This window comes from Poeciliopsis prolifica, unplaced genomic scaffold (assembly GCF_027474105.1).
Source record: "Poeciliopsis prolifica strain line A6 unplaced genomic scaffold, Auburn_PproV2 SCAFFOLD007, whole genome shotgun sequence".
In the NCBI taxonomy this organism is placed as follows: Eukaryota; Metazoa; Chordata; class Actinopteri; order Cyprinodontiformes; family Poeciliidae; genus Poeciliopsis; species Poeciliopsis prolifica.
The window spans coordinates 15,871,884-15,896,370 of record NW_026562382.1 but is presented as its reverse complement, the minus strand read 5'-3'; the positions used below and the strand labels follow the sequence as shown (position 1 = coordinate 15,896,370).

General features: G+C 37.0%; 1 protein-coding gene across 1 annotated transcript; it reads right to left on the bottom strand.

Annotated features, from left to right (window-relative positions):
- Window positions 1-5,856: 5,856 nt before the first annotated feature.
- chpfa (chondroitin polymerizing factor a) lies at window positions 5,857-23,373 on the bottom strand. Its single transcript, XM_055031646.1, has 4 exons — window positions 22,798-23,373; window positions 15,986-16,550; window positions 12,562-12,744; window positions 5,857-11,291 (listed from the first exon to the last, which is right to left on the bottom strand). Exons 1-4 carry the CDS (start codon window positions 23,085-23,087, stop codon window positions 10,029-10,031), a joined length of 2,301 nt encoding a protein of 766 aa, XP_054887621.1. The 5' UTR covers window positions 23,088-23,373; the 3' UTR covers window positions 5,857-10,028.
- Window positions 23,374-24,487: the final 1,114 nt, after the last annotated feature.

Sequence of the window (24,487 nt, the reverse complement as noted above, 5' to 3'; positions counted from 1 at the left end):
GTAGTGAATATGAAGGAACTATGAACTGTTTGAATTTAAATATTTTACTTTCATTTTGCAGCGACAAGATGTCATAAAATCCCAGTAAGAACAACATGCTAGTGGCTTAAATGGGACAAAACAGGAAAACGAAGGGATACAAAGGATTTTATTACTTTCTTTTTTGTAAATCCCAAAAAACATTTACAGTTTTGTTTTTGTTTTTTTGTTGTTGTTTATATTGCAAGAATCTGATTCTGCACAGAGCACAAATTTTTCTCCAGTTTTTATGATAAGGGCAGATCAGGAAGACTCCATGTTCTGTTTTGCTGCTTTCCTTGATTCATGCAATGGACACAACTGCACAAAGGTTACCTTTAACTATCGGTTAGAGATGGAAAAAACAAGCTAACACATAATTTAGTGTTCTGCTCTAATCACTGCGCATCTGAATAAGTGAATAAATAAATGACTGTGCAGCTCCTTCTGTCTGTTGCACAGTTAGTTCATCTTTGATTAATAATTCAGGAAATAATTGTTCTCAATTTATGGCTGTGGTTTGTTTTTATTGAAGCGGTCATCTATCACCACATTGGGCCAAACGCAGTAGCTGCTAATCCACTACTGCAAAACACGAGACTAAATGTTATTTGTCCAGGTATAGAGTAGTAAAACTGTGCAGTTTGTGAAATTGTTGCATAAATGGTGATGAAAATATTCTCACTGTGAGATTTAAAGGGCAAATATCATATTTTTAAAAAGAAAATCTAAAAATATGAAAGGGATGTAACATAACTAAGAATAGAGTGTTAAAAAAATATGGAGGCTAAATCCTGCCATATTTAAGATTAAATACAGAAATAAATAAATTAATAATTATTGAACTAATCTCTTTTTTCATTATGATTTTGTTACATTTGATGATACACTTATTTGTCAAGTTGCTTTTTGGTACTGTAATTATTTTTAATTAGTCATAATTCAGTAATTGGCATTCAATAATTCAATGCCATAATTCAATCATTCTCAATTATGGCAGGATTGGTCCTCCTTACTTTAAAAAAAATTACAAGGGATACAAGAAAAAAACGCACAGCCATCCTCACCAGAAATGACTCAAACTTTAGAGATTTGACAAAATTTCAAGTTCCACAAAATTGGCTTCATTTCTTCACTTTAAAACCTGTAAAACAATTTTTTATATCCCAAAGTTGTTTAAATGTATTTATTATATTACTACTTTTAACATAAGTTCAGAGCAAAGTAATAATGCTGGTCAGAACCTCTTGTTCTGGTCAGAACAGCCACAGCATCTGTTACACTGGCTAGGATCATAAGAGATTATCACTGCTTTAGCATTAAGCCCTGATGTCTGAATTAAACACTCCAAATGCGATGTCAACCATTTTTTGGCAGCTTTTGGGTCTATTCTGAGAAATATTGTGAGTTACAAGCCTGAACATAAATAAAAAGAAAATAATAATAATTAAAAATGATGATATATGCCCTTTGCCATTAAGAAATGTCACTTTTGTTAATCTTTTTGATATATTCAGTCGCTGCTGTTCTGCCATATTTCATCACAGTTCGCAATGACATCCCAGCCTCCGACTGTTGATTTCCCTCCCCCTTTCAAGTAATCATGCTCCATACATGGATGTTTAATATTCATAATCATGTGTCACTTTGACATTTTCAAAAGGTTCCCAATCACCGTCTCTGATGGCATCCTGTACAGGCCATGCATAGCAATCTTCTCCTCTGTCATCAATAATTGTAGCCATCCTCTGAGAAGTCACACAGGAGCCGGAGGGCTGAGCTGAATACACACCTGGAGGATTACAGACAGGCACTTTTTGGAGTTCATGTGTGACCCGTCTAGGCAGCAGGTCGACTTCAGAACAGGCGCATTCAGGTTCACTGGATTTGTTCCAACGAAAGAGGAAATCAAGTTCACATCAGTCCAGAAGCTTCTATAATAAACAACCCTGAACGACAAAACAGTAGGTCACAGTGAGCAGTTAGCAGTAGTTAGCAGTAGTTAGCAGTAGTTAGCAGTAGTTAGGATTAGTTAGCAGTAGTTAGCAGTAGTTAGCATTAGTTAGCAGTAGTTAGCATTAGTTAGCAGTAGTTAGCTGTAGTTAGCATTAGTTAGCTGTAGTTAGCTGTAGTTAGCAGTAGTTAGCATTAGTTAGCATTAGTTAGCAGTAGTCGTAAAATCAAACATGGCTAACGTGAACAATATTAGTAACGATGCCAGTAAAAAACATTTACAAAACAAAGTTACTCATAAAACCCTGCTTTGATATTAAAATAAATGTTAAAACATGATACTTGTAAAGAAAGCACACACAAACCACAGTTACCGATGGCAACCAAAAAAAGGGGAGGAGCCATCAGTTCCTGGTTGCTGTGGTAACCGGCAGCTGCCAATAGCAACGGAGCAGAAGTTGATACACCGATAAACATCAGGAGAAACAACTTCTGGGCCAAATAAAATGGATTAAAAGAATAAATACATTCTGACAAACTTCACATTTATGATGTTGAGATAAAACAGTTTAGTTCACATGCCAGAAAAAAACAAAACAATCTTTGTACTAAAACAGTGATTTTGTTTCTGGAAACTCTTTCAAGTTAAAGTTATAAACAGAGACCAGGATGAAAAAATAGTCTAGGAAAGCAGAACCGAACTCATTTTTGATTTGGACCAAGTGAAGATCATCAATGCTCTTGAAGAGCCGGTTGAATGTATTGATAAAACAGTTTGTGGTCGTTCACAAACTGTCAAAATATCAACAAATTCTTCAAATTAAATATTTAACATCTTTTCAGTTCCTCCAGAATTTTATTATTGTTTGTGGGACTAATTTGCGCTTATGTTGGCAAATGTGACTTTTTATTACTTGCTGTATGGATTATGGATTATAATCTAACATCAATTAAGGTTGAAGCAGCTGATTAGGATAAGTGAGAAAGTTTTTGAGAATTTTTAAAAAAAGAAAATCTCCAATAAACTACCAATTATCTATTAATACAAAAAATTAGAGGGTGAATTTCCACAATAATTTGCAAAAAACTAGAGGAATTGATTGGCATAATTTGGCAAAACAGAGAAACTGCATTAATTTGATCGATTAAATAATATTTTAGCACATTTGGTGTTCAGGCTAGAACTTAGAGCGCCACATAAAAATCTGTGGCGGGCCGGATTTGGCCCACGGGCCTCGAGTTTGACACATATTCGAGTAAAAGTATAGGTTGAAGTTTTGAAACATACTAAAACTAAGACTTTCAATAAGTCTAAAATAATAAAAAAGCTAGTCATACAAAATACTTGTCATAAAAAATTAACTTTTCCTCACAACATGCTCTGTTAGCATAGAAAGTTTTAAAAAATACATATGCGTTCTGGTTTTTCTTTAAACCAAATCTCCGTCAGGATCATTTGCACAGTGAATTTGCCACTAATCATTAGTTGATCCAACAACATGGAAGGATTTGTCAAACTGATGGGGAATGTTCTTGCGTCTCTGAATGTGTTCCTGTTGTTTGCAATGTTACTCAGGTTGAAGCCTCCATTTTGTTTTTCTTCTTCTGCTGCTTTGCTTTGGTTGGATCCAACTGAATGGTGAATTATTGACACTTGTTGTGTTAGAGGTGAGTAGAAAGTGCAGATAGGGAGTAAAAGTAAAAAATACTCAATGTAAAGTACAGGTACCTGGGGGAAAAAAAGTACTTTTTATACTCTATAACTGTGTGTATGACAAAAAGACAACACTGTCGCTTCCCAACATGCTGTTCTCATTTCTGGGATTCCTCAAACTCTTTATCTGAGATCCTGTCCTTCATTTTTTGGATCTTTTCTCCATGGCATTGCGCTTCTATTTGCTTCGTACATTATGAGTAAAACCCACATATTCCAACCGGCCACAGTTTGAAATATCTGGATTTTTCTTTTTTGTCAACCAAATATTTCTAAGCTGAAGCCTGAAGGGAAAAAAGCGTGTAAGATGGCGGTGATGCAAGCTTCAGTCTGGATTTCAGTGGGAGAAATTTCATCTTGTTTCCGACAGAAATGGAAATGGACCATTCCAGAGAGGGAGCGCAGAGACGAGCATACATGTTGTATATAGGTGTTACGATGATGTGAATATTCCTCTGTTAGAACAGATTTTATAAATGTCAAATATGGTAAATACAAAAACTATTAAAGTTTAGATTTAAAAAAATAACCTAAATGTGTCTCTAAGTCCAGACGTCACTTCAGTTCGAGGTGTCTTTTTTTTTTTTACTTCTCAACTATAAACTTGTGGAAATGAACAATAAATTAATTAATCCAAGATCAATTAAAACAAGATAATTATCAGTTGCATGATTTATTGTTTTCTCTTCTTTTTACCAAACTAGATGATAAAAGTCTTCAACTATTCCCTTTTTTGAAGGACAATTTTGTTCATAATTAATTTTATTTGTTGTTTATGAGGTTTTGTTTATTCATTTAAAATGTTTCCCAGTTCCAGTATTAAATTTATCTTTGAAAATGTGCTCTTGCATTATTTTTCAGCATTTACCAATACTGTAAAATGGTTCCAATAAAACAAAATTATCGTTAATCTCAACAACTTGCAGAACAAGCTATTTGTTTAAAACCTCTAAAATGTAAAATATGTTCCACAATCTGACCAGTTTTGTTTCAGTAAACAAAAATAAAAACATATATAGATGCTTTTACAGTGCCAGTCGACTTTCAGACTGCTTGCCCACGAGGGAGGAGAAAGTCCTGGGACTCAGCGTAAACCAAAGTACAAAATAATGACTTACAATTAAAACCTTGCTGCTCTGTAGTTATGTGGTTTTACAGCATGCCTAAGGGTAGTGCACATAGACCCTCAAAATAACTGAGGCTGTAATTAAGGTCGCAACATTTTTTCCCCGTTTTTAACCCATCCCAGACATCAGGAGAATGTCGGATCTGACAGAAACGGCCTGCTCACGGCAGGGGATTAGAAAAAAATCTGACATTTTTATGTCAAATAAAACTGGGGATTCTCAGATGTTGTTCAGTTGCAGTTTCCATCTTTGCAACCAGCAGTCACTGCCAGAGTACAAACCTGGAGGAAGTGCGTACTTGTGCTGACACCCAGAGGACAGAATGAAATCTGTGGGTATAAGGCAAAAAATAAAAATAAATCTACACACACACAGCTCTGGATAAAAATGAAGAGACCATTTAAAATGATTTTGCTTTTTATAGGTATATGTTTGAGTAAAATTGTTATTTTATTCTGTGAACTATTGACAACATGCCTGTGAAAAGCCAAGCAAAGATTTAGTATTTATTTGCAGAAAAAATGGTCAAAATAACAAAAAAGACGCAATGCTGTCAGACCTCAAATAATGTAAAGAAAACAACAATACTAATGTTTTAACTCAGGAAGAGTTTATAAATCAATATTTGGTGGAATAACCAGGTTTTCAATGCAGTGGGTTCTTAATCATTTCCAGAGCATCAGATGAAACCCTTCTGGGTCCAGCAGGTCGACTTCACGACACGTTCAGGTTCTGTGTTTCACTACAGAGGAAATCAAGATGGTGGTTAGCATCAGGGCGAGGAGCTGTCAGTTACCGGTTGCGGTAACCGCCAACAGCAACGTCTAACAAAACGTTTAGCACAACTAAACAAAATAAATTGAAAAAAATGAACGCATTTTGGCAAACTTCACATATAATGCTGATAAAACTCTGTTACATAAAAATATATTTTTTTAAAAACCTAACATTTTATCTTTATTTTCATGGCAAGTCATTTTCAGAAAAATGTGCCATTTTTACAGCTATTACCACTTTGAATTTTGATTCACAAGCACACAGGTAAATATTTAAAATTATTTATTTAGAAAAATTACAATGATTCACAGTTTATTGAGAATTACAGCACTCAATCACACGCCATGTGCATCAACCAAAATGTACCGCTTTGGTTCAACAAGTACCAATGTGTGTGAAAACAGTACAAATAACCAGTGAATGGGGTGCAAAGGGAAAACTTCAGGTTCTGGTGGAAATAAATGTGGAATGAACTCAACATATTAAAATGACTTTAGGACTACAATAAAAGGTAAAACATGACTGACTGTGGAAAGATGTTTGAAAATGGAGTGTACAAAGAATGTCATAAAAGCAGAAAATACTGTGTTATGTAGGTGATGTGACAGATAAATAAATCATTAAAATACATAAGGAGCCTTCGTTCAGCCACACAGGATCATTAATCTGACGCCCCACTTGATTCGAGACCAGTGGTGTCAAACTCACTTTTGCTTTGGGCCAAGTCAATGTCATAATCCTCTTAAAGGGCCGGTTGTGCCAGAATGTATTGACAAAACCCATTCACAAACTGTTAAAATATCAATAAATTCTTAAAACTGAATAATATACAGTCCCTCCTGGATTTTACGATTTTGTGATTTTTTGCAATAAAAATCAAAGTGTTTGTGGCACTAAATTGGAAATGTGTGACTTTTTATTACTCGCTATAGAAGCTGACCTTAATTAATACTAAGGCAGCTGTTCAGTACAAAAGAACGTTTTAGACCATTTTGTGGAATAAACTACCAGTTAAGTATTAGTGCAAAGAACTGTGTGGATTTGTTGATTTTGTGTGAATTTACACAATAATTTGCAAGAAAATGGAGGGACTGATTCATTTAGTTTGGCAGTAAACAGATAAAAACTGAATTGATTGATAAAATAATATTTGAGCACATTTAGCGTTTAGTGTAGAATTTATAGGGCCACTTAAAAAGCTCGGGCGGGTCGGATTTGGTCCACGGGCCTCGAGTTTGACACCTGTGATCCAGACCATTCATGCTGACAGAAAGGCAAGAAAACAGCACATTTCAGTAACTTCATATTGTAATCTCAACCTCCTTATTTCACAGTGATTTCTCTGGAAGACTCTTCAAGAAAACATTCACACCAAGTTATCAGACATTAAAAAAAAAAAAAAATAAGCATAAAACTGAACTTAATGCTCTGTGTTCACACTGTGAATAAAACAGATAAGAAATGCGGCGGACCACCACGGCGGCTGTAACGTCTCCAACATATATATTAAATCCAATTACAGTTAAATAAAAGGACTCGCCTCGGTTTTATGTATTTCAAAGCAAATGTGATGAAAAAGTGTCTACAGAGAGCAAAATACATTAAAAGGGCCTGTCAGCAAAATTACAGTGTATTTACTCTGCCTCAAACAGAAGGTACAAGCCATGAACAGTACTGTGATATACACACTGCTGCACTTGAAGAAACAAAAAATGTCTTTGAAATTTAAAATCCCGTCGCCTAAAAGCTGCCTGTCCAGCTGTGTTATCTGTAATATTGCACATTTTAATGTACTAATAAATTACTGCTGTCCAGCAATACTACATCCATTACCGCTGAGAGACAGAAGAAACCTCCTACTGCATTTCACAACATCTGGAGTTCAAGCACACCAAAAAAAAGTCATCCAAAGCACTTTGGAACAGCTAAACCTTCTCCAATTTCTGCTTCTGTTGACATAGAAATATTTTTCTAATGTAATTAAAATATATCCCGGCATCCAGACAGTAACAACGTCATTATTCATAGGGCTCGTTTGTTTGTACCATTAAAAAATGTTCAATAAGAAGCATTTCCAGTAAGTCAAATCTTCATAAATCAAACCCAACAGATACTTTCCAGAAAGCTCCTCCTGGCTTCGAGGCACACGTTATGTTCAGCCTGCAGATGGTCGGGTTCATGGCATGTCCAAGTTCGCAATAAAAACTCAACCGAGAACCCACTTCAGTCTCCCAGCTGTGGCAGGCGTTATAAACACACAGAAAGCTCCACTCTCCCATAGGAGTTCATCAATACCAAAATACTACTTTATGTATATATAAAAAACAAGACAGCCAACATATAAAACGTCTTTGTCAAGGCACATTATACAAACACACTTCTGTGAATACTCAAACCAGTTAAGTATCAAAAGTGCAAGAACTGGGGCACACAAGCAGTGGTGCAATGTACCGTTGGAAATAAAATAAAACATTAACTTCTGATTTAAAGATACAGATTAAATCAAAGGGCGTCCTCAAAAAGCAAACCAGGCCCTGCTCATAAGTCAAACCCCTCTGAGAAGCAGCAATGACATCTTTTAATTACAAACCGCTTATTGTTTTGGTTAATTGGTTTCCAAACCCAACATACCTACTGCATTAGCTCACTCTATGCTAACGAAAATAGTTTCATTCATCAGAATGTGCAGCAGCCAAAGCACACATTCCAAAAAGCATTATTTCCCCTTGAACGTTTTAATGCTTTTTTTTAATGCAACAACCACAAACTGTTTTCCTTCAGGGATAAAGTAGAGAATAACTGAGAAGTGGAATTTCAGTACATGTTTTTTAAAAAAAAAAAAAAAAAAAGGAAATCTGGTGCCAATAAAACCTTAAAAAATACAAACTTTTAAACCTAAAAGCAAAATACACTATGGAACATGGTGGTGGAAGCATCATGCTGGGACACTTTACAGTTAAACCACGTAGACCATACAAAACACTTTAAAATCAACTCTTTTTAGCTTTCTATCATGTTTTAATGTTATAACATGATAGAGGCAAAGTGTCAGAGCTTCTTAAAAAGACAGATCCAATTTCAAGGTGTAATATTTCATATGCTGTTATAAAAATGTTTGGAAAATAAGTATTACCGCCCCTTTAAACCTGATTATTAATGAATTTCATAAAATGTAGAATCATGCATAACCTTCACAGTTATACAGTACTCCATATAATATTCTACAATTCTAAATAAAACATATCAAAGTTTGTGGTTGAAATGTGAGATGTTGCAAAAAAAAGTTGAAGGGGTGCTAATACTTTTAAAAGACATGATTGTTAGCTTTCTCAGCTAATCTAAGCTAATGTTCCCAAAGGGAAACTATCTCCTTCTAATGGTGACCAATTGACATAATTACTCCTAAGGAGGCATGGACCAGTCTTCTCACAGCATCTAAAAAATATTTAAAGGAAAGAAAATGAGTACCACTATTGAATTTATTTAATTTACTGAGATCAAATATTAAAGAGGTGGTTGTGAACTGCAATATTGAATTCAACATAAAAATGTAATAAATACCACTAAATGTTGGAGTCATTTTCAAGTAACCTTGCCTTTTATGCCTTTCTGCTCCAGTAGTCAGGCTGAGTACTTCACTCTTTCCCAAACACATTTCCATCTAATAAACACTGAAAAAAAACACATTGGATTGTGGTATTTTAAACAATGTTAAAATACGGATAAATAGAGTGAAAATATGTCAACACAAACCTAAAGCAAAGAATTAATTTAAGAACCTGTCTGGGCCAAATTCAGTTGAATAGACTAAAAAAATTTTATATTTTTAATAAGTTTTTCAGTTAAGTCCTAAAAAGTCAATGGACGTCCAACGTTTGGTGACTAAACTTAATTATGAGAAAGTGTGTTTGATGGAGCTGATTTTCTTTCCAAGCCAAATGTAAATTTGTTCTTGTAGGCTCAAGAGAAAAGAAGTGGCCTTTCTTCAGCCAGCCGACTGGCAGTGTGCAGCAACTAGTTCTGTTAGATTTCAATGGAAGAACTTTGAATTGGACCACAGCAACGTGCAGCAGCCGGCCCATGCCTACCCCTGAATATTCTCAGTCTTTGGTAGCGATTTCCACCTGAATACTGAGGAGACGACACAAACTCCTCAAAGCTACCGCAAAGCCACGAGTCTCTGGTTTTTATGCCTCCCCTAGTGGTCAAAACTGCTTATTGCAATTTTTATATTTGTCAGCATAGCTAGCACATTTGGTTTCATTTTAAACCCGTGTTCTGTCAGTTTATCAAAACTAGCTAAAAAAGACCAATCTGACAAAACAGCCTTTAGGGAGAACCGTCGGGTTGGACTTAAAGCTGGTAGAAGACTTGTTGCTTTTTTCAACCGACTCCAACATCTTCAGTCCGTTTTACGAAAATAAAGCAGGTGAAATGTTTCAAGTACTGTTTCCTTGTTCTTGTTCGAAAAGCAGCATGGCGAGTTGCGATCTGGACCCGAGGCCCTCCATGTTGCTCTGAATACACCGGTGGTAGATGTCTTCGCTGAGTTTGGGGTTGCAGGACTGGTAGCGGTACTGCTGGTGCAGAGCTGGCTCAACAGCTCTGAATACGTGCAGACCAGAATACTTCACAAATATGTCATAAATGTCCAGGCTTTCAAGGATGTCCTCGTTCTCTTGGACGTCCGCCACCATGCGGGATCGCGTCGCCATGTAGTCGGAGTTGTAAAAGCACGCCTCGTCGAATGACCTGCGGTCAAAATGTCCGGCGTCCTTCACCAGGTCGACTGTGGCCGGGGGCGGCTGGTTGTGGTAGGAAACATCGGGGTTATACTCCTGGAAGTGGATGGGGAAGAAGACCTGCCAGTTGTTTATAGAGTTCATGCGGCAGCGGTTGAGAAACTCGGAGTTGATGTTCGTGTTGACGTGCGCCAGGAAGAACAAAGTGTCCACCGGGTGCTTTTTGGAGATGATGTCCATGAACTTAATCTGGGACGGTACCTCTGTCTTGACGCTGATCCAGGGGATTTTCACCGTGGGGTATTTTCGCTCGTAAACATTTATCTGATTCTTCACATCAATAAATATGTCGTTGTGATTCACGTGTTGAGCCTCCTCTGGGTCGTAAATGAACAGGAACGTGAGGATGGCGTTTTCGCTCGTCTCAAAGGCGTTGGAGGCAAAGACTTCCAGGAAATGGTTGACGTAGCTGCGGTCGTCTGCAGTCAGAGGTATAATGATGTGAACCCTGGTCGCTTCGGTGACGTAGGGCATGGGAATGATCTCTATGAGGCTCAGGGGTCGCACCAGGTGGACTCTCTTGGTGATGGAGCGGCTGTGACCTTTCTGATTGACGACCTCCAGCTGAAGGTCTAAGGTGTACTCCATGCCCCTGGTGGGGTCGAAGCGTCTGTATCCGTTAATCAGCTGCTGCTTCTTCAGGTGTAAAGTGGGCATGTACTTCTTGTTCAGCTCCTCTATGGCTGTGTCTATGACTTCTGCCACATCCAGTTTATCGATGCCCCGCAACTCACACTTAGGAGCGCCATCGATGCACGAGTAAATCTCCTCCTCTGTGAAGTACTCCCATTTTAGAACTTCAAACCGGGACTTAGGCTCAAAAGGCGGATTGATCCCGACTGGCCACTGGGCGCTTCGGTTGCCTTCAAAAGCGAGAACGCTGACATTTTTTATCTCCGCCTGCAGACACACAAGAGTTTTGTTAATATTATTGAAAAATGTGTCTATTTCAATTAGGGCTGAAACAATTAATCAGATTAATTGATCATTGAAATAATCACCATCACATTTAGAAATCGATTAATTGCTAACTAAAGTACAAATACTCAAAGATGTGCAATTTCTGAAAATAACAATGAAGCCGAAACAGTACAAAATGTCACTGCTTTACCTTCTTACAGTCTGCAGTAAGGATGTAAATTCATAGAAAGTTGAGTGGAAAGAAAAAGTAAAAGAAAAATCTGCTCAATGAAGATTTTTGCTAGTTTTAGAGTTACATTTATTCAGTTGAGTTGAAAAAAAAAGAATTATCAAACATAATAAACAATCCAAATATAATGTTTTGGGTTTTTTTTAACCAAAACACTTTTTAGTTCTCCTCTCAGATTTAAGTAATGACTGGGATTCATTTGGAAATCTAAAAATAAACGTGGCTTCACTGTGTTTGATATGAGCAGAAAACAATTAAATGGAGAATCGCTACAGACAAGACAACAGATCAAAACATAAAAAACACCTCACAATTTTCACAACAGTGAAAAGTCAAAATTAGGGCTGCAACTAACTACTTCTGGAAAATGATTAATTTATCAATTATTCTGATTGATTGATTGATTGATTGATGGATTGATTGATTGATTGATTGATTGATTGATTGATTGATTGATTGATTGATTGATTGATTGATTGATTGATTGATTGATTGATTGATAGATAGAAAAATGGCACAGGTTACAGATTTTTAATTTAACTACTTCAGCTTTTTTTTTTAGTAAAGCATTAGAAAAATGTTAAAAGATTCAAATAAAAAAGTAACAGACATTTTATTGCATTCAATTAAATATTACAGCATTTCCTCAGTTAATCTGAAACAGCTGAAACAAACTTAAAGATATTTTTAGATTAAATCCAAAAGTACATATTATTTGTACCTTGTAGGCTTAATTACTTGTCTGCAGACTCCAGTTGACGATTAATCAATTAAGAAATTAGTTGAGGAGTATCTGAATTAATCACGATTAATCGTTTCAGCCTGAGTCACACTTCATTCAAATGCATCAATCTGTATGCAGTGAATGAGGTTCATGTCTGACCTGAAATAAATGATCTTTTTTCTGGTATTCTAGTCAGATCTTCTGTTTTGGGCATTTTGCGGGGGGAATAATGATAAGAGGAGATTGAATTTCTGACTGACTCGCAGGTGATTTGTGACTCTTGGCAAGCTGCTTACCTGCAGCTTAGCGATCTCATTATAAGTCTTCTGGAGCTCAATCTCGGAGAAGTATCGGTGCAGCCGGTACATTTGTTCGGGGTCAGACACGGGATGAACAGTCAGGGCTCTCTTGAACTTCTCGTTCTGCTCTTTATTTGGGTCCGAGTTTTTTCCGAGCTCGTAATGGTGGTACTCGAGTCCCTGCAAAGAAGACAAACAAAGCGCGCTCTTCATGAGACGTGATGGCATGAACAGAAATACGCCGAATGCCGTTCCAGGCCCGGTTGTTACGGAGCGTTACTTCCTTTCAAACATTTCGAGCCAACTAGACAGCGTATCAGGCTCATCTCCACGGGAAAGTTTGCTCACTGAGCTGAAGCTTCACAGAGAGACTAAAAAAAAAAAAACACCAGACTTTCACTGCCGGGTCAGCAACCGTGTTTGCTCTTTGACAAGTTCACAGGAACTTCAAAATAAAACAAAAGACGTGGCTGAGGACCTCATCTCAGTCTCCAGCTGAAAAAAACCCCTGAAAAGAATCTGATGAAGCCATTAAGAGAAGAAAGAACAGGGGAAGCGCTTAGCTAAGCAGCGAGGCCGCTCTATTATCAGTGTTTGCCAACAGCTTATAGCCTGTAGCCCAACACTTAGTGAAGCATTGTCCGTGCCTAATTGGCATCAGTGTTCCCTTTGTACAGGGAAAAAATGATGTCTGGCTCTGTGTTCAATCTGTTTTCTCAACTATTTGAGGCCTGTTAACTTCCCCCTGCCTGGCTCCGTTATCTAAAGGGCTAAGTTAAGAGCCGCTGGCTCGGGGCTCTTCTGATAGCCAAGTTACTCCCTCTCAATTGTGCAACAAGATGGTTTGCAGCTTTGGCCAGGAGCCAAGCAGGAAGAATGGGAGTAAAAAGCATTTACATAACTATTGGGTGAGTCAAAAAAAACAACAAATTAACATGGTATGGAAAACTATTTACCCTCTTATAAACTGCTTTTGCTTGTTTATTCCTGAATGTTTACGTCGTTCAAACAAAACCAGATATCTTAGTCTTGTCTGCAGATTTTTAAAAATTCATCCATACTGAAGAGTTTTCACAACATATCCTTCTGATTTTGATGGATATGTTGGTACAGACTTTGACTAGACCACTCCAAAACGATATATTTTTCATTTTTGAGCCATTCAGAGGTAGATCTGCTGGTGTTTGTTTGTATTACTGCCTTTCTGGTCTTTACGGTCATGATCTAAAGGACCTTAGGGCTGCAACCAACTATTATTATAGTAATTTTATTTATTTCCTTTATTTTAACCAAGTAAACCCCGTTGAGGTCTAGATCTCATTTTCAAGAGGGACCTGGGCAGAAATCTGCAATCCACAGCAACCTGGTTACAAAATAAAATTAATTAATACAGAATCAATTATTCTGATGATTAATCGGATAAAAAATGGGCACATTCTGCAGATTTATCATTTAAATATTTAAGCATTTTTACACATTTATAGTATATTAAAATATGCAAATAATTCAATTACTTTTTAAATTAAAAATGAAGATGTAAAAAAAAAAAGACAATCTACTAATCTGTTGTGGAGTTTTGACTCTGACTGTTATTTTTTCACCAAATGAGTTTGTATTGTCCAGTTACCAATTAATCGATTACTAAATTTGTTGATTGTTATTTCAGTGATCGATTAATCACAATTAAGTCGATTAATTGTTGGAGCCCTGAAGGATATTATCCCTCAGGATTTTCAGACAGAGAGCAGAATTTGTGATTACTTCGTTATGAAGCCGTTTTTCATAAACTCTTGGTGAGTCCCAGAGTTTTGGTGCCATAACAGAGAAACTCGCCTACTTCATGCGTTCAGACAGGTTCTACTGAAACGATGTGGATAAAAAATGTTCCCTGAACAAAATAAGTGTGTCTAATCACTTAATTCAAGATTTACCAAGAGATGTAATTACTTTCTGGTTGGTTTCAATAATCATTTTCATAAATAAAGTGAATCAATTGTAAATTGAACTTTTGTATTTACTCAGCTTGTCTTTGAAACCAGTTTGACAAAAAAAAAGCCGAAACTAAAAAATACTTCAAGGGAACTAATTATTTGCACTGCACTGTATATGTTTGTAAGTAAAACATTAACACTAAAATAACTGAAGCAAACTGTACTGAAAGACAAACAAAAAACCTCCCTGCATGCCTTGGGACAAAGCCTGTTTGACCTTAAATGCTAATGACATTATAGGAGCAGAGCATGTTGACCCACAGGGGATTTTCACACCATTGAACCTAAGTCAACCTCTCAGCTGTGTCCCCTGTGCCTGTTTACCTGCCCCTTAATGCCCCGGGAAGTTAAAGGGCACGAGCCCTCTCCTCTGTAATATGAATACCATCTCTTTGCTAGCATCGTAATTACAGTTCTATAGAGCTGTCTGTCAGTGTTAGTGCAAAGTAATGATTTCTGCAGAGACGGTTATGTTTTGCTTGTGAGGAGAAGAGCCCCCCAATGCAGACAGCTGTCCCAGATGACTCTTCTTCTTCTTCGTTTTTACAGCTTAACATTCGTTTAAACTACGGACGGCTTCCTTTCATCTGCTCTCATGTAAAGAAAACATCGTTATACCTTCATGTTCGTGTTGTAAGCCAGGAGTTTGCAAACTTTTTCCCAGAGAGCTTTAACCTCTGGACAGGACCCTGTTTTCAAACCAGGGATTATATAAAAAACAAACATTTAGAAGGCTTTTTTCTCTTCACTATTCCATAATTATTATATTAATTTAGCATAAATGCTAACCTTATACCTTCTGATTTTAGATGCAGCAGAAAATTTTGCATTCGTTACCAAATTATTACATTTGTCAACACAATTCCCTCTTTGTTATGTTTTATATTAATCAGATCAAATTTAAATTTATTCCCACAAAGGGGCTGCTGGATGCTTAATTTGGTCTTTTTCTTGTTAGAAACTTTCGTTTAGTTTAATATGCTTTATGCATATTTTATATTATAATAAATGTTTCATGGCTTTCACGTTGTTTTTCACTGCTTTTGTTTCTTTTCTTTTTTCAGGATAATTTTTAATTATTTTTTGTCAATCAAGATACTTAATAAGAAGTGTGTATGCTTGAAAAATTTGCCTGTTTCGAGAATTAAGTTGAATTTCTTGTTTGCCATGCTGGCTTGAGGAGAAAAGCGGATTGATGAATTGAAATTTGATTTCAGAATTTACATTTAAAAATCAATCATTTTAACTTAATTTTTTTTAAATGATCAAAAAACAGAAAATCTAAATTATGTTGAAGAAATTTATGGGATTCAACTTTTTTTTTTCATGTTTTTTCTATTTTTCTCTCCAACTTTCTCAGGCCCCCACAGCGCCCCCTTGTGCGCCCACCTTTGAAAAAAGAAAAAAAGAGTGAGTTTCAGTCAACTTACCTCATACTCACTGACACAGTTGGTGCTGGTGTAATCGATGATGCATCTTCCGAGCCACTCATCTGGCCTGGAGCTCAGGATGTCGTTCCTGCAGTTTTCCAGGTAGGGTTGAAGTCGCAGCAGCAAGCTGCGCGACAGGAGGTACCCAAACCCCCCGTAGCAGTACTTCCCTTCCATCTCTCCTCCGATGAACTCTTCGGGACTGCCCATGTACAGCTCTCGATCCACGCTCAGGTGCTCCACCAGTTCTCTGATCCGGTCGGCTTCGGTGTAGGCGTCGTCTTGGACGAAGTAGAACCAGTCGTACTCGTTGACATTGTGGTCTAAGACGTACCTGATGGTCTGAAACATGTTCCAGATCAGCCTCTCATCTCCGTGGGAGACCACAAACATGCCGTGGGGGACTTTGCGGTTGCGTGAGCCGGTGAAGAAGACCACGATGTCCAGATGGTGACTTATGGTGCGGTTCACCGCCACCCCGAGGGTGTTGATGGTGTTTTTGGAGGTCAGGACTCCAACGAACAGGCGCTCCCGCATGCCAAGCTCTGTGCTTATGTACTTAGCCCTGAGAAACAAGATGGAGAACGACTGGATCAATACAGCTGGTTGATAGTTTGATTGATTAGTTTTTATATTTATTCGGTGAATCATCACAATACTTCAAAACGCTCCAACATTTTCTACTACTTGACTGAAAACGTTCAGCCAGAAACAAGCGCTGGACGGCTAAAAAATATACCACAACATAAACATAGATAATTATTGATCAGTATTTTGTTTTAAAAATATAAAATACTAACAAAATGGTGAGACCTTTCCTCTTGTATCAGCAGTTCTCACTCCACGTTGGTGTGGTTTATTTTAAAAAAGTTAAGAGTACGGTGGCCCTGAGGTGCAAAACACTACAACATTAACGAAAACACAACAACATTAACAAAAACACAACAACATTAACGAAAACACAACAACATTAACAAAAACACAACAACATTAACGAAAACACAACAACATTAACAAAAACACAACAACATTAACAAAAACACAACAACATTAACGAAAACACAACAACATTAACGGAAACACGACAACATTAATGAAAACACTACAACATTAACGAAAACACAACAACATTAACGAAAACACAACGACATTAACAAAGACACAACAACATTAACGAAAACACGACAACATTAACAAAAACACAACAACATTAACAAAAACACAACAACATTAACGGAAACACAACAACATTAACGAAAACACAACAACATTAACGAAAACACAACAACATTAACGAAAACACAACAACATTAACAAAAACACAACAACATTAACAAAAACACAACAACATTAACGAAAACACGACAACATTAACAAAAACACAACAACATTAACGAAAACACGACAACATTAACAAAAACACAACAACATTAACAAAAACACAACAACATTAACAAAAACACGACAACATTAACGAAAACACAACAACATTAACAAAAACACAACAACATTAACGAAAACACGACAACATTAACAAAAACACAACAACATTAACAAAAACACAACAACATTAACAAAAACACAACAACATTAACGAAAGCACTACAACATTAACAAAAACACAACAACATTAACGAAAGCACTACAACATTAAGGAAAACACAACGGAAGAGGTAGGTCCCAGTGGGAGACCTAAGAAGTCGCTGATTGGACGACAGGTCGTTTTACTTTTGAACCGGAAGTTATGCTGGAGTGCTTCGTTTGATTGAAAACCTAAGGAAGCGGGAATACAGTCACTTCGCCATGTATTGCCCGAACTGTGGAAAGGAGGTGGTTGAGCCGTCACCAAATTTTTGCAGTAATTGTGGCAAGAGGCTTCAAGAAACTTGTATGGAGGATACTCCACAATGTTCAAGTAAGTTAAAAAGTATAAAGGAAGATTCATATTTCTTATGGATGTAGTAACTTGCTAACGCTAGTGGTCTCCAGACCGTGTCCACTGTCATCTAGTTGTTCATTATAAATGCAATTAAAAGTACACAAAGTCGCTATAATACAGCAGAATTGTATTAGCTATATATCGTAAGGTACGTTACAGCTTTAGGCACTACTTTTTTAGGATAATTGGTGTCGTTCTGGTTCTGCTGCACTGCGATCAGGCTAGCCGCCTTTTTGGAAGCGAACTCGCACTTAATTTATACTTGTGGCAGCTTTACTTCAGTTCGTAATACATATTGTCTGTTTGCATGAATGTGATGTGCGACATTTTTTCTTTGCTTTACTTCTAGCACAACAGACTGTCCCATCCTGCCGTACACCAGCCCTCAGCACCTTCCTTGAATAGAAAAATGAGGAGCGACCAAAGTATTCTCTTGGGAGAAAGGGGTTAAAACAAAAGGAAGAAATGAAAGTTCGGGTAGGTGCTAAATTGGGTTCCCCTGTGTCGGGAGCGATCATTACAGCCAGAGAGACGAATGAGGCGGATCTGACCATTTTCACGTCGCTTCTGATCGATTTCTCGGTAAAACAACTCATATAATCATGTGAAGGTTGTAACATTGAGTTTAATTGGCAGTTGTTGTTTAAAAAATTGTATAATAAATAAATAAACAAGATCTTCTGATGCTGTTTTTTGTTATTTTATACGCCAAGAGAATCGCTCTTTTTCCAACGTTTCTCACGTAAGCCTGGCAGAAATAAGTCAGGCACCAAACACAGTTTTCCCAACACGTAGTGTGTATGTAAAGATTTTTGAGAATTTGGAAACAGTTGTTCTTTATTCCCCAAGGTTCGGTAAGGGTAGGAAAGAATGGAGGAAATTATAATCTGGTCCCCCTCCATAATATGGGAACAACTTAATTTACCAGCAAGATTTTTTTCTCTGTTTATTCCTCTCATCATCAACAATAAATCCTGTGATTTTGGTAGAATTTGCTCCTTGTTTGCCAGAGTTATGAGGGGAAAGCCATATATTTTAGGTGACTAAAATAATCTGTTCCCCCTTCAAAACATGGGGACTATTTACCAACAAGTCTTCAACTGTGCTTATTCGTCTCTTCATCAACAACAAATTATTTGAAAACATTTCCTCTTTATTTGCCAGAGATATGAGGGGGAACCATATATTTTAGCCACCTGAAATAATGTGTCCCTTCCAAAACATGGGAACCAATTAATTTACCAGGAAAATGTTCTCTTCATTTCTCAAAGGTAAGTGGCCTTGGGATTTAAACTATCTTTCCACAGCTGTCTTATATCACATTATCCTTCTCGAAAAACCATCAATGCACCCTGAGATGGCCAAGCCGAATGGCTTCAGTTTTGTCGTAGCCATCTACATGCTATATGTAATTGGGCCCCGTGGAGGGATACGTGCGTCTTGTAAACCTGCGAGTTCTCAGAGCGATGCCTTGAGGATTCAGCTGCCTCAGCAGTCTCATTACAACATCACGTTTGACACGCAGGTTGTGTTTTAGTTTGAGAACTTGCCACATGGTCCGATAGCCAAATAATTGCCCTGGTCCTCTAAGCTCGGACATAATGACACGTCTCACTTCAGGAAGTGGAGAGTAGTTGCCTCTTCAATGCAGCCCTGCTACTTTCAAATGAGTCTTTACTGAACGCATGCTAACCGACACTTCGTGGTTGGTCTGGAGCATGTCCAGTATCACCTCGTAAGTATGTCCTGACTCAAAATATTTACGAATAACAGTACTAAGGTTTGGATCACTGAGAACATTCTTGTTTTCAGCAATCAAGTTAAAGCCAGAAGAACTTCCGGTTCAAAAGTAAAACGACCTGTCGTCCAATCAGCGACTTCTTAGGTCTCCCACTGGGACCTACCTCTTCCGTTGTTTTTCCTTAATGTTGTAGTGTTTTTGTTAATGTTGTCGTGTTTTCGTTAATGTTGTTGTGTTTTTGTTAATGTTGTCGTGTTTTCGTTAATGTTGTGTTTTGTTAATGTTGTCGTGTTTTCGTTAATGTTGTTGTGTTTTTGTTAATGTTGTCGTGTTTTCGTTAATGTTGTTGTGTTTTTGTTAATGTTGTCGTGTTTTCGTTAATGTTGTCGTGTTTTCGTTAATGTTGTTGTGTTTTTGTTAATGTTGTCGTGTTTTTGTTAATGTTGTATTTTTCTTAATGTTGTCGTGTTTTTGTTAATGTTGTCGTGTTTTTGTTAATGTTGTGTTTTTCTTAATGTTGTTGTGTTTTTGTTAATGTTGTCGTGTTTTTTTAATGTTGTTGTGTTTTTGTTAATGTTGTAGTGCTTTCCTTAATGTTGTAGTGCTTTCCTTAATGTTGTAGTTTTTGCACCTCAGGGCCACCGTATAAGAGAGACGGTAGCAAAACCTTAAACTGCTGCTAGGCAAGTTTCTCAAGTTGTTGCTAGGTAACCAAAGAATGAGTGAGTTTATTAAAACCCGATAAGCGGGTCGAGTGATTTCACAAGCTTCTGCTGAAGCCCTAGATATGTCAATCGCTGTGACACACATGGAAACACTAGCAAAGGAAACTACTGCTTCTTTAGAAAATTAAACATGTAGGAACTTGCAAAGCGATTCATCATAACCAACAGAGCAGCCAAACTTTATTTCCTTTTTATAACCCACATGGCATCTTTGAGGACCCAGTTTAGAGTCAAGCCCATTTGATGATTCATCTAATAATAGAGCAACATTATCTGCAAATAGTAGCATTTAGAAGAGTTCTCAACTTAAAAGGAAAACCAGTCTACTTCTACTGGTTACATATTAAAAATGATTATCTATAAAGGTTTGTTTGTCAGATGTATGACAAACACAACTGTTTTATTACTTTAGGTTCAGTTTCCATCTTTTTAAAGTTGGTAAAGCAACTAAATCACAAGTATTTCTGGACTTTTTCTGGTATAACTTGAGAGCCGTCTGCTGAGGGACATTTTGTCCCAACCGTCCATCAAGTCGTAATCACCAGGGCTTGTTTCATTTCCATTTTTAGTCATTTTAAATGTTCAACTCTTGGTCTTCTGAAAGAAAAACTTAGTTTTATGATTCCAATAAACAATATTGACCAGCAGTAGGGAACATTAGAGTTATTCTGGTTTGATCAGGGGCCACAGTTTATCATATTGAAGTTGGAATAATACAAAGTAAAATAATATGTGCAATATGATCCTTTCATAACTATTTATCTCCATAATTCGAAGTTAAAAAACCAAACTAATCTAAGTAGTTTTTAAGATAGCAATGTTTAGGCATCATTAGATGTCACTACCTATTATCCAAAGAAAAAAACGGCCTATAAATGAAAGGAATTTTCAAAATTACATCTTTAATTTTAGCAAAACCTTCTCCTAAACCTAAAGACTATTTCAAGAGACTGAAATAAAATTCATCCACTTTGGGGTGTGAGGGTTAACATTCAAACAAGGTCTCTATCCACAGGTTCTTGGAAATGTTTGCCTGCTTATGCAGAAAATGTAAGTTAGACATCCTTCAGTGTGTGGCCATACAGTGGCACCTTGTCAGCCTCAGCTTCAGTCCTCCAGGCTGGCTAGTATTAATAAGCATCTACAAATATCTGAAGGTTTGCTTCATATTTTAATTAGATGTAGGACAGATGACATAAATTGTCTTGTAATAGTTGCTACTAGCGGTGGAGGCGAGTGTGAGGAGAGCAGAAGTGGCCAGTAGAATTTAAGAACCGTTTTAAACATGTTTGACACTAGCTGATAAGATCATTGATAAAATAAAAAAAGGTTGTACTTTTTATCTTGAGAACTTAACTGGAGGGTTTGCTTTGCAGACGGATTCAAACAGAAACAACACATTTGTCTGCATAAAAGTTGAAAATGTATTGCTGAAACTTTGATCTGACAAAACTGTGTTTGATATATGTGAAGACAAGCAAATTTTTTAAAATGAACTAAACGGTAAACAAACTGATTTATTATCCTGTAGTTAATTTGTTTAACTTTTATAACTTAACCCTGTTGTTTTGACTGAAAGAAATAATGCAAGTTGATTATTTTTCTCTGAAGTCAAAATATGTTGAGCTTTTTAGACTTTAAAATATCAGATTCTACAGTAACAATCATCAATGACCTGATATTTATTATAACTGTGGAAACAGCAGAAAAGTCCTCAAGTATCATTTGAGGAACTCCTGGTAGCATCACTTTTTCAGAAGTAGTATGTTTTGCTATGTTGGATCACAACTTCTAAAATTTTAATGCTATTACAACTTTTATAACATTGTAGCGCTCCTGTTTTTACCCTGAACCCAAAACTATATTAATTAAAGTTGCTTTGTTTCAGTAGTTAAAGATATTTATCAACACACTCTCAAAACAACTTGGCACAAAAAATAAAAATTTATCAGAATCCATTTAGTTGTGATTTTTTTTAACTTTCAGGCTCAGAAAATATCTTCTCCTTTTTATCTTTCTAATATATAAGAAATTACTTCACTAACACTGCTATTTAAAGTGGCTAAAAATACAAACTTATGACAAATATTTATTGTGTGTGGAGAGACCAAGTTAAGAATGGTCATTTGAATCCCACTTTTCATGGAAACAAAGTTTTTTTTTGTTTGTTTGTTTGTTTGTTTTTTGCATTGGCCCCCATACGGCCACCTCTGGGGTCGCCCCTGACCATCACTCGTCTGCTGTTACCTTAATACTCCTAAAATTATAGGCCAGACGGGGACACCTGTACATCTGCACCACGTGGGTCTGAGATTATTTATCACCAAAATAGTACTCGTATTAAGTAAATTACAGCTCACTGTAAAATTAATTGGACATCCAGAATGAACGGTGACCCTGAACTGACCTGAAAACTTTCTTTGGAGCACTCGGCTGGACTTGTTTGTAAGGGACTATTCTTGGCTCGAAATCCTCTTCGGACTCCACATCGTTGCCGGTGGAAATGGAGCTGGGCTTTCGGGCTCCTTTGAGGAGACCCTCCTGACCCGAAGCCACATCCTCGCCCTCCTTGCCCTCCAGGGGACACGCTTCCTCCGTCCAGCTCACGCTCAACAAACTCAGCGTGAAGCCCAATGAGATGCCGATTACCACCGGGCCGAGCGACCGCAGGACAGAAATAAACACTGAAAATCTCATTTTAAACGTCGGCTCTCCCTCCGCTCCTGCCTGCTAGTCCCGCTTCGGTCGCTTCCGGAAGCCGGTCTAACGGGGCTTCTGGGTCGGGACAGCTGGGTGGTTCATCCAGTCTGAAGAGGCACGGCTGTACCAAAGTGAGTTTTTCCGAAAAGATGCGGCTCCTTCCTTAAATTCTACGCAGGACTGTTACGTGTCAGTGTCTGCTACCTGGCTCCTCCTCCCGGCATCATGAGGCGGGGCTCCCGGCTGCGCGGGGCGGAGGGATATCACAGTGAGGAGCCGGCCGAAGGCAGGTAACGGTCAGGAAAATGAGGAAACATCATCCGCCTGGCAGTTGGTTGCCATGGCAGCTGTCGTTTACGGTTGGCCCGTAGCGGTCGAAATGATAAATTTTACGTCAAAACATTACCGTAATATTTCAACCGATGCTTAAAGAAAGTGTTTTCGCTATCAAACTGATAAAACACGCAATATCACCAAGTTTTATACATTTTCTCAAGTCGCTTCTGGGTTTAGTGCGTTTTATGTATAATTTCCTAAAGGTTCTAGAATAAAATAAAATAAAACAAAATAAGATAAAGATAATATATTCTATTTATTCTATAGAATAAAATCTATTCTATTCTAATAGAATAGAATAGATTATTCTAATAGAATAGAATAGTGAAATTCAGCACAGTGGCAGGCAAGTCAAATCATCTATATATAAACAAAAATACAAAAACAGAACTTAAAATAATATAAAACAACACAGTGCAGTTATTAAAAATGACATGTTCTGATTTAAAGACACGTGCCAGTGACAGAGATGGGTTACCCAAACAATTTACTCAAATAAGAGCAACATATTTTTGCTCTAGTAAAAGTAAAAAGTAGCCACTTAAAAACCCTAAGAGTGAAAATATATTTGGTAAAACAGGTGACTCAAGTACTGAGAAACTGATTAAAATATCATTTAATATTTAACATTTTGTTAAATATATTTCATACATTTAAAAAGTAAAGTTGTATTGACATTGAAAATAATGAATATGAATAACATAATTGCAAAAGAAAATAAAAATCTCCAATGCACTTTGTAGATGCACTCAGTGCAAATTGGTGCAAATTATTTATTGTATTTAGTTATAGACTGCTGAAGTACATGAATACTCTTTAATTCAAACCATTCCATTTTATTCATCCTGCAATGAGCGAGTTTCTGATCTGGTTTTAAGCCTTGCGGTCAGGTTCCAAAATAACTCTGTATGTAGGTTCATCCAACTTTACACAACCTTTTACAGCTTTTCAATCCTGGTTAAGAAATGTGTTCACACACCATGACAATACCACCACTATGTTTCACTGCATGGGGATTCTTTGTTTTGTGTTTCCCCCATGCATTGCATTTTAGACAAAAA

What these genes read in the sequence shown, in the direction of transcription:
- chpfa (XM_055031646.1), bottom strand. Translation starts at nt 23,087, where the DNA reads ATGAGATTTTCAGTGTTTATTTCTGTCCTGCGGTCGCTCGGCCCGGTG. An exon ending in GCTCCAAAGAAAGTTTTCAG is followed by an intron (nt 16,551 to 22,797) that starts GTCAGTTCAGGG and finishes CTTGTTTCTCAG; the next exon opens with GGCTAAGTACATAAGCACAG. An exon ending in ACTGTGTCAGTGAGTATGAG is followed by an intron (nt 12,745 to 15,985) that starts GTAAGTTGACTG and finishes TCTTCTTTGCAG; the next exon opens with GGACTCGAGTACCACCATTA.